Here is a 15,629-nt window from a genome sequence, read left to right as displayed (position 1 = left end):
AAGTTCAGAAACACTGAAATTCTTAAAAATTCTCTTTTCCTATTTTTTTTTTAATAATGAGAAACTCCAAATTTGTTGCTCTTTTGCTCCTTTAAATAGAAAGAATCACAACATTTTACAGCTATAGAGCAGTCACCTGAAGGATGGTAAATCTGGTCTTATAACTTTCCTGGATATTATTGTCAAAGACTGTTAATGCCATATTACATTTTATAAAAGTAGCCCTAAAAAGAAAATCATCTCTTGGTTCTTGCCTTATGAGTCAGAAAAAAATTAATCCTGGGTTGATATCCAGGCTATGAGCCAAAGATGCCCTATGATTATTTATAAGTTAGTAGTAAATATAATTTGGTTCAAATTAAAATGACTTTTAAAGTTAACTTGGCTTGTTCTAGGGAAGAAAACTGATTAATATTTGATTTATATTCTAAATTTGATAATATTCTAAAATGTTAATCAAATTAAAAATAACAATATGTCAACTACTACTAAAGATACCAGTATTAACTCAACGTTGTTAATGCTTACTAATAAAAGCTGATTAGAGTTTAATGGCTATTATTCATGTCTTGGCAAAGGATAATTTACTTTTGAAGTCAAATGCTCTACCACTAAACTATACCCCCAACAATGCACTTTTTTTTTAAGACAGAGTTTAGCTCTTATTGCCCAGGCTAGAGTGCAATGGTGCAATCTCGGCTCACAGCAACCTTTGCCTCCCAGGTTCAAGCAATTCTCCTGCCCAGCCTTCCGAGTAGCTAGGATGACAGGCATGTGCCACCACACCCAGCTAATTTTGCATTTTTAGTAGAGATGGGGTTTCTCCATGTCAGTCAGGCTGGTCTCGAACTTCCGACCTCAGGTGATCTGCTGCCTCTGCCTCCCAAAGTGCTGGGATTCCAAACATGGGCCACCGCGGCCGGCAACAATGCACTTTTGAGAACAGATTTCTAGACTAACAAAATGCTTTTAAGAAAAAAATAAAACACTGGTGGAACATACATGCATGTCCCATAGTGGAAATCAGTCCGTTCACAAATAAGCAGTTTGCTTTTATGAAGATTGGCATAGGCCAAGTATGGAAACTAAGTTTCCTCTTTCTAGAAACTCCCTCTTTGAATCCACTGACATCTTTACCCTCATCCAGAAGCCTCAGTCCTCCCACTGTCCTTAAAAAATTTCTGTTAATAAAAACAACAGATCAAATTAGTACCAGAATGTAAGCTCAAAATTTTCCATCTCTACTTAAAGTATGTGGGCAGACCAATTCTTAGATTAAAAAGTGATACCTTTATGGTCTTGGTAGTCCAAAAGCATATTGGTTTCATCTGCAATCTCAACTTGTTCACACCACTGTCCTCCAGAATGAAAAGGTGGAGTCTCTGATCCAATCAAAGGTGAAAGTGATCTAGATCTCATATTGGACATAGACGATGGAACAGGAGAGTGAGGTGAGGATGGCATCTTTGCTTTGGAGATTATTTTTTGTTGAGGACCTTTCTTCATTGCAAGAATAAAGTCAGGTGTTCATCAAAACCTGTAAGAGTTTTCAGTATATTCAACAAGATTAATTTTTAAGAGCTATCAAAACTATTATTTCTAGAACCTTCAGGACTATTAAGTTACAAGCTCAGAGGCTATACATGCTAGGACCCATACTACTCCAACGTGATGGAACAGACACTATTTCAAACATCACTGAGGGCCTTGCCAGAGAGAAAAGAGATCTCCAGAGGGTCTAGTATTGACACATGCTCCAGTTGAAAGTGTTGTCATTCCTGTTCTCAGTTAATTGAACCAAACTAGTCACAAGGCCCCTTTTACTCACACAAGGGGGTCCTAGAATGCAAGAAGCTGGAATATTTGGCAACAAGCAGTATTTAATACTGATGAGCACTCTCTCCTTCCTCAAAGTCTCCTCCTTCAGTTTCTGGGACACCACACTCTCCTGGTATTTTCCTGCCTCCCTGGCTACTCCATGAACTCCTCTGCTGGCTTCTGTTCCTCCTTGCAGTGTAACTTAAACCTCAGAGCTCCTCAATGCTCCCTTCTAATCTCTCTCTAATCTTATCTTCAACAAATTAATGCACACTCATGGTTCCCAATGCCATGTGTTAACTGATATTTATTTAGAGACAGAATCTCGCTCCTGTTGCCCAGGCTAGAGTGCAGTGGCATGATCTCAACTCACTGCAACCTCCGCCTCCCGGGTTCAAGCTATTCTCCTGCCTCAGTCTCCTGAGTAGCTGGGATTACAAGTACCCACCACCATGCCCAGCTAATTTTTGTATTTTTAGTAGAGACAGGGTTTCACCACAGTTGGCCGGCTGATCTAGAACTGCTGACCTCAGGTGATCCACCCACCTCAGCCTCCCAAAGTGCTGGGATTACAGGTGTGGGCCATCACACTGGGCCTATATATATATATATATTTTTTTTTTTTTTTTGAGACAGAGTTTTACTCTTGTTGCCCAGGCTGGAATGCAACAGTGTGATCTTGGCTCACTGCAACTTCCACTTCCCACGTTCAAGCAATTCTCCTGCCTCAGCCTACCAAGTAGCTGGAAATACAGGCATGCTCCACCATGGCCAGGTAATTTTGTATTTTTAGTAGAGACGGGGGCCGGGCGGGGGGTTCTCCATGTTGGTCAGCGGGTCTCAAACTCCCGACCTCAGGTGATATGCCTGCCTCAGCCTGGGATTACAGGCGTGAGCCATCGTGCCTGGCCAATATTTATATCTTCAATCCAACCTTTCTCTGAGCTCCAGACTCCTATTTCTAATTGCCTACGTGGTATCTCATTGGCATCCTAAACTCAGTCCAGATTGAATTTATTATTTACCCCATTCCTCCTCTCACTCTCCTGTTCCTCTTCCAGTGTTCCCTAACTAGTAAACACTATTCACTGGAATAAGCCAAAAACCTGGGAGTCATTCTTGACACTTCCCTTGTCCCATACTCAGTCAATCGCTAAATCCTGTTAATTCTTACTCCCAAATATCTCTCAAATTAGTCTGCTTCTTTACATTTTCACTCTTATGGACTCTAATCCAAGACCTCAGCAAACTACTGTAACACCTTCTAACTGATCTGTCTACAAGCTCTCTTGCCTTACTCTTCCATCCTTACATTGCAGTCAGATAGTCAGAGTGATCTCTTAAAAAGTAAAACCAGGCCACGCATTGTGGCTCATGCCTGTAATCCCACCACTTCGGGAGTCTGCGGCAGACGGATCGTCTGAGGTCAGAAGTTCGAGACCAGGCTGCCCAACATGGTGAAACCTCGTCTCTACTAAAAGTACAAAAATTAGCTGGGGGTGGTGGCACATGCTGGTAATCCCAGCTACTTGGGGTTGAGGGGAGGAAGCTGAGGCAAGAGAATCTCTTGAACCCGGGAGGCAGAGGGTGCAGTAAGCTGAGATTGTGCCACTACACTCCAGCCTGGGCAACAGAGTGAGATTCCATCTCAGAAAAAAAAAAAAAAAATGTAAATCCAGCAGTCTATAATGAAGGAAATCTTTACCATGACCTACAAGGTGGTCCCCCTTGATATGGCCCTGTCGCTCTAGATTCACCTGTCATTCGTTCTCTCTGTGGGCTCCAGTCACACTGGCTACGGCACATAATTCTTTCTGCCTCAAATGCTTGATCCCATTCTTTTTACCATGTTAATTCTTAGTCTTCCTTCAGAGATCAGCTCAACTGTTGCTTCTCAGGAAAGTCTCCAGTGTAGGGCAGATGAAGTGAAGTCCCCAGCTCTATACTCTCAATGAATTTGCATTTTTTCCTCAAATAATCAGTTTGAAATTGCACATTTATGTCATTTTGCTCCATTCGGAACTATATGCTCCACAAGAGCCTGTTTTGTTTTCAGTGTCTCCCCAGTCTAGCATAGTGCCTGCTACCTAGCAGGAACTCAATACATATTTGTTGAATAAATGAACAAATGGAGTTATCTTCCGGTCATCCCTCTCCATCATCCACCAATATTGATTCTATCTCTGAAATATTTTGAAATTCATCTCTATCCATCTTCACAGCTACTGCCCTACGTCCAACATTTATCTCTCTTGCTTAGACTATTAAGATACTCTCTGAACCAACTTCCTTCCAATTCTCCTTTGCTTTACCCTCAATCCATACTCTACCTTTGACCCACTTATATAATAAAAACAAAAGAAATGTAATGGTTCCCAATGCCTATAAGTCTAAACATTTTGGCACCATGCACACACGTAGGACTCATCACAGTCTGGCCCCAACTTTCTGGCCTCACCACTACATACCGTTATTCTAAATCATCTTTTTGTCATCACTTGAGCACATTATGAGTTTTTGCTCATGAAATTCCCTTTAAGTAAAGGGAATTTCTTAAAGGGATTTAAACATCCTCTTCTTTCTCTCAACCAATTAAAATGTCACTTTGTGAAGACTTTCCAGAAATCTACTTTCTTCAGATAGAGTGAATCCTCCCTGTTTATCACACTGAATATACCTCTACTAGAGAACTTACTATACTATATATCTTTTGCTTGCCCAGAATGTAACATTCACAACTGGAGGAATAATCTCTGAATTCCCAGCAGCTCCATGGTATAGGTCATGAATATATCTAACATCTTACAACTAGAATTTAGTCTGTTTAAAAACAATACTTTCAACAGTGTGCTCTTGCATACATGTGCTCTCTCTGTAGGCATATTTTTTATTGCAATGTATCACACATAAAGTACATAAATCATAAGTGTACATAGCTTCATTAATTTCTATACAATGAATACAAACTATGGAATCAGCATCAAGGTAAAGAAACAGAATATTTCCAGAATCCCAGAAGTCCACTTACATCTGCTTCCAGTCACTAACTCCCACACATGGGTAATCACTATCCTGACTTCCAACACCGGAGATTTTTGAAATATTTTTTAATTTTAGAGAAATGAAACCATAAAGTGTCTTTTATATCTGCCATTTTTGTTAAATAATATGTTTCTGAAATTCATTCATATTTGTCTCATGCTATATGAAAAACATCTGATCACTTCAAACTTCAGTGTCTACTATTCTTACCTACAAAATCAATTTTATTGAAGTATAGGTCTTCCAGAAGGAATTAAAGCATTTGTTAATGAAAGAGACCTTGGTCAATTCCTTTAAATGTTTTCATATAAAAATATTTCTTTTCTTATATGAAAGAAAGGTAAAGTTCACTACCTTTAAGGCTCAGAATGGTTTAACACTGCAACTTGATTAGTCCTTAAAAATGACATCCTCTTCTGTTCTAGGCCTATAGTGTGCTGTGCCTACAGTGTGCGTATGGCACATTCTCTGTCCTAGGCCTAGAACACAGCCTAGCAAATGGTAAAGAATTAACATTTATTGAATGAATTAGTCATAAAGAACATAAAATGTAAAAAGTACTATTTAGTATCTCAACAAAAAGATGTCTATATGAGCAATACTAGTCCTCAACATCAACAGTCTTAAATTTGCAAGGTTAGGTGTATGCAAAAAAGATTTTCATGATACACAGTTGTTCTTATAAGTATATTTAGTCTAAAAACAGTATATAAATTATAAATTTGACAAACTTTTGGACACAAAATCTTATAAGACATATAGATCTTGAGCAAGGCAAAATTAACAATGATGCTATCTTTACTCAGTACCTTAATTTCCCTGCTGAAATGTGAAATGTCACTGCTGAAATGTGAAAACGGAAATTATTTTTTTTAGAAAAAAACTTAATGAAATAAGATATTAGGTTAAAGCAGTTTTTAATCCAAGGATTTAAAGTAGCTCAAGTCTTAATGCTATATGAATTGGTAATAGAAAGGGATAGTGGAATGATGTGTAAACATCTTCATATATGTGATACTGTGAAATACATAGTCATGCATCACATAACAATGTTTGGGTCAACAATAGACCACACACATGACAGTGGTCCCATAAGATTACAATAAAGCTGAAAAATTCCTTTCGCTTAGTAACATCAGTCATAATGTCATAGTGCTGCACATTACTTGTATATTTGTAGTGATACTGGTGTAAACAAACCTACTGTGCTATAAGGTGTACACAAGTTTGGCACATACAGTTATGCAGAGTACATAGTACTTAGTAATAAATGGCCATGTTACTGGCTTATATATTTACTATACTATACTTTTTATTGTTAGAGTGCACTCCTTCTATTTATTTTTTTTTAAAAAAAGTTAACATAAAACAGCCTTAGGCATGTTGGTCTTTTAGGAGCTACTCCAGAACATAACATTGTTATCATAGGAGATGATAGCTCCATGCATGTTACTGCCCTTGAAGCCCTTCCAGTGGAGCAAGATACGAAAGGCAGTGATACTGATGATCCTGACCCATACAGGCCTAGGCTAATGTGTGTGTTTGTGTCTTAGTTTTTAACAAAACCTTTAAAAAGTAAAAATGTTTTTAAAATAGAAAAAAGCTTATAGAATAAGGTTATAAAGAAATTAATTTTATATAACTATACAATGTGTTTATGTTTTAAGCTAAGTGTTATTACAAAAGAGTCAAAAAGTTTTTAGAAGTTTAAAGTTTATAAAGTAAAAACATTACAGCAAGCTAAGGCTAATTTACTACTGAAGAAAGAAAAAATGTTTACTAAACTTAGTGTAGCCTAAAGGTACAGTGTTATAAAGTCTACAGTAGTGTACAGTAATGTCCTACACCTTCACATTCACTCGCCCACTAATTAGAACGGAAACTTCCAGTCCTACAAGCTCCATTCATGTGGTAAGTGCTCTATATAAGTATACCTTTTTTTTACATTTTAGAACATTTTATTGTATATTTTTTATGTTTAGATGCAAAAATACTTACTATTGTGCTACAACTGCCTAAAGTATTCAGAACAGTAACATGCTGTACAGGTTTGTAGCCTAGGAGCAACAGGCTTACCTCATACCACCTAGGTTTGTGTAGGTACACTCTATGATGTTTGCACAATGATGAAATTGTCTAACAATGCATTCTGCAGAGCAAATTCTGTCATTAAGGGACACCTGACTGTATTTTAAATTAAACTGAATTTTGCCTGAAGGTGCCTTTGTACTTTAAGTCTACATAATGAACTGCAACCTAAATTAGAAGGCAAACTAACTGAAAGCCTAACTTAGGTTTTTGTAACAAATAGCTGAGTCTCAGCCAATCACAGCAGCTGAGCAGTCAGTTGGCAGTCAAGTGATCACACCATGTTCAAATAAGGTAAAGAGAAGCTATAGCCAATCAAGTTGTTTCTGTACCTCACTTTCCTTTTCTATCCATAAATACTGCCTGCCTGCATTGCAGAATGAATCTTTCTGTCTCTTCTGGTTCTGAAGGCTGCCCAATTTGTGAACTGTTCTTTGTTCAATGAAACTGCTAAATTTAATTTGTTGATAGTTTTTCTTTTAACCTATATATTTGATCTTCCTCCTGTTTCCTATCACATAGCTCTTAAAATCTTTGGAATCTCCACAGTGATAAGAGTGTCTTTTGTATACTAATAAGATGACTGGTGACACCTAGATAGCTTTGGGATGAGGGCCAGTCACCAGAAAGACTAAGGCATGTTTAGAGGGTTAGGACTTTAAGCCCAACTCCACAACCTTTAAGGAGGGAAGAGGAGCTAAAATTGATTTGTTAACCAGTAGCCAGTGATGTGATCGATCATGCCTTCATAATTAAGCCTCCATAAAAACCCAAAAGGACAGGGTCCAGAGAACTTCCAGATAGCTGAACATATGGAGGTGTCTGGAGGATGGCATGCTGGAAAGAGCATGAAAACTTCATACTCCTTTCCACATACCTTGACCTATGCAACTCTTCCTCTGGCTGTTTATATATTTTGCAATATCCTTTATGATAAATGGAAAAATATAAGTAGTATGCCCCTGAGTTCTGTGAGCCACTCAAGCAAATTAATTGAACCCAAGGAGGGGATAGTGGGAGCTCCAATTTATAGCTCGCTGGTCAGAAGTATAAGTGGCAATCTACTACTTGTGATGGGCTTTTAAAGTTAGTGGCATTCTTGTGGGACTGAGTCCTTAACCTGTGGGACCTGATGCTATCTCCAGGCAGACAGTGTCAGAATTGAACTGAGTAAAAGGACACATAGCTAGTATCCACTGAAAAATTATTTGGTGGATGAGGCAACAACCCTTACACATCTGGTGTCAGAAGTATTGTACCGTGTGGTATGACAGTAGGAAAAACATTTTGAGTTTTTCCTATCTCTATTAACAGATAATACACCTTCACAAGCACATGGGTATCATATAGGCTGCGATTATAAAGAAACTTCCCTCGAACGCCTAGCTTTCCGTGTAACAGCTAGCCATAAAGGCATTAAGACCGTTATTCCATAGGGTCCCTACCCAATACCCAGGAGGAAGGAATGCTGCATAGAGAAGCCAAGAAAAATCTGGAGAGGCAGGCCTTGCTGAGTTTCCTCACTCAGTCTATTAGCATTAGATCATACCCATTTTGTCCAATCCTATTTCTATACAGCTATCCATACCTCATTGATCCTAAGCATAAAAAATGGATAATTTTTCCTGCATTTTTGGGTCTTCATTCTGAGGGCTCCCATGACACATAATGCTTTGATCAAATAATTTTCTCATGTTAACCTGTCTTTGTTAATGATGATGGGAAGGAAAGGAATCACTACCTTTTTGTCCCAACAGAGCTTATAAAGTATATAAAGGAGCAATTACACTAATATAATCTATTAATATATTCGAGTTTTGGAATTCCTCTTTGGATTCTGCTTTCAAACTAATTTGTAAGTCTCACAAGAAAATCAGGCCCATCACTTCAAGTACACTTCGTTTTTATTTTGATCACTAATCTTACTCAGTAAACTTGTCTACATATGAATTCTGTCTACCTCCAAAAATGTAATATTTTATGAAAGGATGATGAAGTTAATTCTAAAGAATATCATACTAGTGGCTAACATTTACTGAGGGCTTACCATGTATCAAATATTGTGATATTTCATCAGGCACGGTGTGTATAGGACCTGTAGTCCTATTTACTCCAGAGGATGAAGCAGGAAGATCACTTGATCCTAGGAGCTCCAGGCTGCAATGCACTATGATCGAGGTTGCGACTGGCCACTGCACTTCAGTCTGGGCAACATAGGGAGTCCTGTCTCTAAAAAACAAACAGACAAACATATGTTGTGATAAGCTCTTTATGTGTATCATCACATTCAAAGAGTTGAATACAACAACTCTATGAGATAGGTGTTATTTCCCATTTTACAGACCTTAAATAATCTGTCCAAAGTTCCTTAACTAATTGATTTAGCTAAAACTTGAATCCTGATCTAATTCAAAACCCATGTTTTTCATGACCATGTCATATATAACTAACTGAAGTTTCTGGAGTCTAGATTATGTCTGCTTTGTTCTCTATGGCCCAGCATGATGCCATAGGTGGCAGGTGCCTATAATACCAGCTACTTGGGAGGCTGAGGCACAAAAATCGCTTGAACTGGGCAGGCAGAGGTTGCAGTGAGCCAAGATCATTCCACTGCACTCCAGCCTGGGCAACAAAGCGAGACTCTATCTCAAAAAAAAAAAAAAAAAAAATCCTGAAGGAAACCCAGAAAATTTTATACAAAGATAGGATCTCTGATATCATGATCTGACCTTTCCAGGTGACTAGTTTGAAAAGAATAAAAACCTGTCACTTTTTTTTTTTAAATAGTTAATTATTATTTCCCATACATTACAATATAGCCTCATTCACCACAGGTTAAGCCCCCCCAAATCTGAAATATTTAAATATAAATATAAAAATATGAATAAGCATAATGCAAATATCCCAAAATCTGAAAAAAAATCCAAAATCTAAAACACTTTGGGTAGCAAGCATTTTGGATAAGAAATAATCAATCTGTACTTTATTTTTATTTTTTTTTAGAGACAGGGTTTATGTTGCCCAAGCTGATCTCAAACTCCCGAGCTCAAGCAATCTTCCCACCCCTACCTCTCAAAGTGCTAGGATTACAGGCATGAGCTACCACACCTGGCCTCCAACCTGTACTTTAAACTATGAACTTAAATGTATCTATACTTTTTCCTTCATTTTCTCATATTAAACTATACATATGGATCAGAAAAACTCCCCCAAGTCATGTAACTGCTATTTATGCCATTTCCACAAGGCTTTTGGTCCAAATTTCAAGTGCGGTAAACAATTTTTGTGTCTTATAACACAATTTTGCAATGGAAAACAAGTCTTTCAGTAATTTTAATATTATGAAATACATACTTAGTCTTAGTCCCTTTTCCTGTCATAAGTTTCTTTTTGTATTTTAGTGAGTTGACTGATGGCTAGCCACCTCTAGGCAGCTTCAGGATCACGGCTGGTCACTAGAAAGGAGGGGAAGGCCAAAGGTTGAGTTGATCACCAATGGCCAATGGTGTAACCAATCAGGCCTACGTAATGAAGCCTCCAAAAAAATTTAAAAGACTGAGTTCAGGAAGCATCCAGATAGCTGGACACAGGAAGGATCCTGGAGGAGAATCCACCCAAAGAGGGCATGGAAGCTCTATACCTCTTTCCACCTTCCTTATGCTATGCATCTTTTCATCTACATCCTTTGTAATATCTTTTATAACAAACGAGCAAATGTAAATAAGTGCTCCCTGAGTTCTGTGAGCTGCTCTAGCAAATTAATCAAACCCAAGGAGGGAGTTATGGGAACTCTGATTTATAGCTGATCAGTCAGAAGCATAGGTAACTATCTGAGGCTTACAGTTGGCATCAGAACTTGGGTGCAGTCTTGTGAGACAGCCTTCAACCTGAGGGATGTGACACTATCTCCAAGCAGACAGGGTCAGAATTGAACTGAACTAGAGGACAAGCCTGTGGTGCCCACCACTGCAGAACTGACTGCTTGCTTACTGTATGGGGGAAAACCCTACAGAATCATGTTGTAAGAGTATAGGGGGAGAAATTGAATTTGTTTAATCTATGTCTCAGTAATACTATTTTTTTCTTTTTTTGAGACAGAGTCTCACTCTGTTGCCCAGGATGGAATATGGTGGCATGACCTAAGCTCATTGTAACCTCTGCCTCCCAGGTTCAAGTGATTCTCCCACCTCAGCCTCCCAAGTAGCTGGGATTGCAGGCGCATGCCACCACATCCAGCTAATTTTTGTATTTTTAGTAGAGATGAGGTTTTACCATGTTGGCCAAACTGGTCTCAAACTCTTGACCTCAGGTGATCCACCACCTCAGCCTCCCAAAGTGCTGGGATTACAGCTACTGCATCCAGCCCTCTGTAATATACTATTGATGTTGCTAAACTACACTGGTATTCTTCTGCTAAATAAGCTTAATACTCTGAAACTTGAGAAAAGCTAAGAGGCATGTGCTTAGGTAAAATCTCATTCCTAATTAAATGGATTAACAGACAACATATATTACAGTATGTAGAGCATGTAGTTGGGTTTTTTATTTCATCTTGTTTTTCTTCTGAGACAAGGTCTTTCTCTGTCGCCCAGGCTGGAGTGTAGTGGCATGCTCATGGTTCACTGCAACCTTTCCTTCCTGAGCTCAACTGATCCTTCTACCTCAGCCTCCTGAGTAGCTGGGACTACAGGTACATACAACCATGTTCAGCTTATCTTTTATTTTTTGTAGAAATGGGGTCTCACTATATTTCCAAGGCTGGTCTTGAACTCCTGGTCTCAACTGATCTTCCTGCCTCAGCCTCCCAAAGTGCTGGGATTATAGGTGTGAGCCACTGTGTCCAGCCTACAGTTTTTACATCCTAATGACCAAGACCCCTTAGGTCTCACCAGACTATCGTCAGGTCCTTTATTACTTCTGATTAGTAAAAGTCAGGCTTACTGATTCATAGACTTAAACCCTTGCTTGCCACAGCTTCTGTAAAAGCCTGGACACTGAAACAACATATATGTAATCAGTCTCAGAGAACAGCTAACTCAGTGAAGTGGGCTTAGGGATTTACAGTGTTTGAGAATGGCTGGCATTATTTCACAGGCTACTGCCTGGAGGTGGTAAATGCTGAATTATAATTTTAAGGGAGAGATGAGGATGTAGTTTGACCCTTAGGATGTTGTTTGCAATAACATGAACAAAAACCAAGCAAGCAATGGAAAATGAAGACAGCTGAGAGGGAGGCTTGGGTGAGTGAAGGAGCAGGATAAAGAGAAAAAAAGGAAATAAAGTCCAAAGCTGCAGTTATATTTTAAAGGTGGTCTGTAAAGCAAGTGAAAGCCATTGGAATGATGTGATAATCAGAATCCTATGACCAGGCAACAAAACACTACCCATCCTACCACCTATAAACCCAGATACTTGCTCTGATCTAACAATTCAGTCCATCACGGCTTAGTAGAGACTGCAAACTCCACCTCTATCCAGGCTTTCCTAACCTTCCTAACTTCCCATCTTCTCTGATCTCCAAATAAGGCAGACCTACTTCTGTCTCTCTACAGACCCCCTAATATGCAAATACCCATCCCCATTTCTTTCTTTCTTTTCTTTTCCTTTTTTTTTTTTTTTTTTTGGTGTGTGTGTGTGTGTGTGTGACAGTTTCACTCTTGTTGCCCAGTCTGGATACGATGGCGTGATCTCAGCTCACCACAACCTCCACCTCCCAGGTTCAATTCCAAGCAATTCTCCTGCCTCAGCCTCTGGAGTAGCTAGGATTACAGTCATGCACCACCATGCCTGGCTAATTTTGTATTTTTAGTAGAGACAAGGTTTCTCCATGCTGGTCAGGCTGGTCTTGAACTCCCGATCTCAGGTGATCTGCCCACCTGGTCCTCCCAAAGTGTTGGGATTACAGGGGTGAGCCACCGTGTCTGGCCCCATCCCCATTTCTTAACCCCCATATCCCTCTCCTTAGCCCTTTAATTGGATTTCAGTACTTTCCCACCAAGTCTACTTACTTCATCCCACACCCTCTGACCTACTTAGACACTTTTACTCCTTAACCTTCTCTTCCTTTCAAATCTCCTGATTCCTATTCCTCTGCCAAGTCTCCAGCCATTTTTCTTTCCTTTCTGTGCTGCCCACCTCTGCCTCCCATTCTTCTTTATCCCATCCTGATTGACAATTTTCCCACAAATTCTATCCCAGTTCCCTAACACAGTAATAGTCTCCCCCATTTCTCTGTGGTTCTTTCCTGTGCCCAGACTCAACATTTCTCTATCCATCCAGGCTTCCCAAGCTGCTCATCTCTCTTTAACCCAGAAAATACCCTGACATCGTAATGCATTCCAATACTCTGACCTCCAAGTACTCCCCTCCCCAAACAAAATACTCAAACCTCCACCCATTCCTCTTCATCCCAACCCAACTGCCTGCCTATCTGCCCTTCCATCCTAATACCCTAGCCGCTGTGTCCTTCTCTATCCTATTAACAGCCTGAAACCCCCTCTCCCATCTCTTTCTACTCAGATAACCTAAAACTCAAGCTTCTCATCCCTTTCCTTTAATTATTTAGTTATTCAATTTTATTGAGCAACTTTTATGTAGGAAGACCGTTGCTAGGCTCTAAGCATACAGAGCTGAGAAGGGCAGGGCTTCTTTATGCAAGATGCACAAGATTATATCTCCCTATTACCCATGGTCTCTACACCAAGCAGTCTCCTTCATGGCATTTTATAACAGAATTAATTATGTGTGAAAGTACTTGATTGTTGCCTGTTTCTCCTTCTAGACTATAAGCTACAAGAGAGCAGAGGTTTTGTCTGTTGTTCTATAGACAATAAATATTCATTGACTGAAGGACTGTGCCAAATACTCTAGACAATACCAAATTTAAATCCTCAAAGATTTAGCTGTATAGGATTAGAATTATTAACCTCATTTACAAGTGGCAAGGTATCTGAACAATCAGAAGCTTGGATTTTGGAACTAAACAGCCTGAGTTCAAATTCTGATTCTACTTACTGTGTGACCTTAAGCAAATTACTTAACCTCTCTGGTCCTCAGTGCTATCACTTTTTAAATGGGGAGAACCTCATACCAGTTATTTTAAATTCTAAGTAAGTTAATACGTGCCAAGTACTTAAAACTGGATCTGACACATAGTGAACACCCAAAAGTGACTAGCAATTATTCTGACAAATGAAGAAACATGCTCGGGAAGGCTGAGACACACACCCAGGGTTAGTCACAGACCCGGTTAAGTTACACACGGTGGCAGAGCTGAGGCTTGAACCCAAGTTTGTCTGCCTTCAAAATTCACTAACCCCTTAACGAATATAACGGAAGTGTTTGCTCTTCCCCTCCTTTTAGCATTTCGTCCCCATATCCACTCTTCTTTCTCCACGCACTGTACTCCGTCCGATACCATGACAACCCATCAGGACGCCCAAACTGTCCTTTCTCCCGCTCGCTCACCACAGACAGCTGGCAACTCCCAGCCGTCCCTTCAGCTCAGGTGGCAGGGCCCATCACCTTCTGGGCGCCGCACCCTAATTTCTACACCTCCCCACGCTCTGGTTCCGCATCCCCAATCGCCCCCGCCGTCTCCACCTCTTCCGATCCAAACCTCCCTCCTTTATCCACCGCCCTACTCCCGTTCCGGACCCTCCCCTCCTTCCTGTCCAATCCCAATTCCCAAACACGCGCCCCCGCCCCAAATCCGTCCCAAGCCGTCCCACCCCACGCCCGGTTCGGGCCTTCCCGCCTTTGCCGCTCACCGCTCAGGCCGGACGTCAGGGAAGGGACTCTACCAGGTCTGACGCTCACCGCCTGGGAGCCGAGCCGAGCAGTCCTGTGGGCTGAGGCCGAGCGAGAGACGTGCGGGCTCTTCCCTCAGGCGCCCAGAGGCGCGGCGGCCATTTTGTTGTGTTGTGCCGGTTGCCGAGGGCCCGCGCGCTTGGGGGTGGGGCCTGGCTCAGCCACGCCCCTCTCCGGGGCAGTTGGGTGGGGCCCGGAGGCGTTTCCCGCCGCTTTTGCAGCGTGCGCGCTAAGGCACCGGGAGTCTTCTTTTTTTTTTTTTGAGACGGAGTTTCACTCTTGTTACCCAGGCTAGAGTGCAATGGCGCGATCTCGGCTCACCGCAACCTCCGCCTCCTGGGTTCAGGCAATTCTCCTGCCTCAGCCTCCTGAGTAGCTGGGATTACAGGCACGCGCCACCGTGCCCAGCTAATTTTTTGTATTTTTAGTAGAGACGGGGGTCTCACCAAGTTGACCAGGATGGCCTCGATCTCTTGACCTCGTGATCCACCCGCCTCGGCCTCCCAAAGTGCTGGGATTACAGGTTTGAGCCACCGCGCCAAGCTTCCGGCCGCTGGAGGCCGGCGGGATGCGACGCCTTAGCCTTCGGATTGCATTGCATGTGGAAGTTTTACCGGTGCAGAGTCAAGGGGAGCCGAGGTTTCATGCGGCAGCCGCCAGAAGTCCTGTGGCCTTCGCTGAGACAAAGCTGCCGCTGCCACCCTCTTGAGACACGGACACGCTCCTCGGGGCCTGAGTCTGAGGACGGCCAGAGATGGCTTCACCTCAATATGAAATTGAGGTGAAAGTAGGAAAAGGGGACTTCCAACAGGGAATAAACTGCAATAAACATGGGGATGCAGATGTGTCTTTGATATACTGATTTCCTTTTC

General features: G+C 41.1%; 1 protein-coding gene across 6 annotated transcripts in view; it reads right to left on the bottom strand.

The window, feature by feature from the left end:
- CNTRL (centriolin) overlaps positions 1–14,879 on the bottom strand; it is a 94,972-nt gene extending 80,093 nt beyond the window's left edge. For 4 of the 6 annotated variants that reach the window (XR_013536267.1, XM_035256069.3, XM_035256078.3 and 1 more), the window contains exons 1-3: positions 14,718–14,879; positions 8,996–9,177; positions 1,290–1,537 (exon numbers count right to left, since the gene is read on the bottom strand). Coding sequence is in view for 5 of the 6 variants with exons in the window: in XM_035256069.3 (XP_035111960.3) it covers positions 1,290–1,506 (217 nt within the window). In the remaining variant the exon portion in view is untranslated. Of the gene's footprint in view, positions 1–1,289; positions 1,538–5,214; positions 5,352–8,995; positions 9,178–14,717 lie in introns of all 6 variants that reach the window. The other 2 variants (XM_035256055.3, XM_035256064.3) reach the window with 2 other exon arrangements.
- Between the last annotated feature and the right edge of the window lie 750 nt (positions 14,880–15,629).

Source organism: Callithrix jacchus, chromosome 1 (assembly GCF_049354715.1).
Source record: "Callithrix jacchus isolate 240 chromosome 1, calJac240_pri, whole genome shotgun sequence".
Classification (NCBI taxonomy): Eukaryota; Metazoa; Chordata; class Mammalia; order Primates; family Cebidae; genus Callithrix; species Callithrix jacchus.
This window is presented reverse-complemented; position numbering and strand designations above follow the sequence as displayed.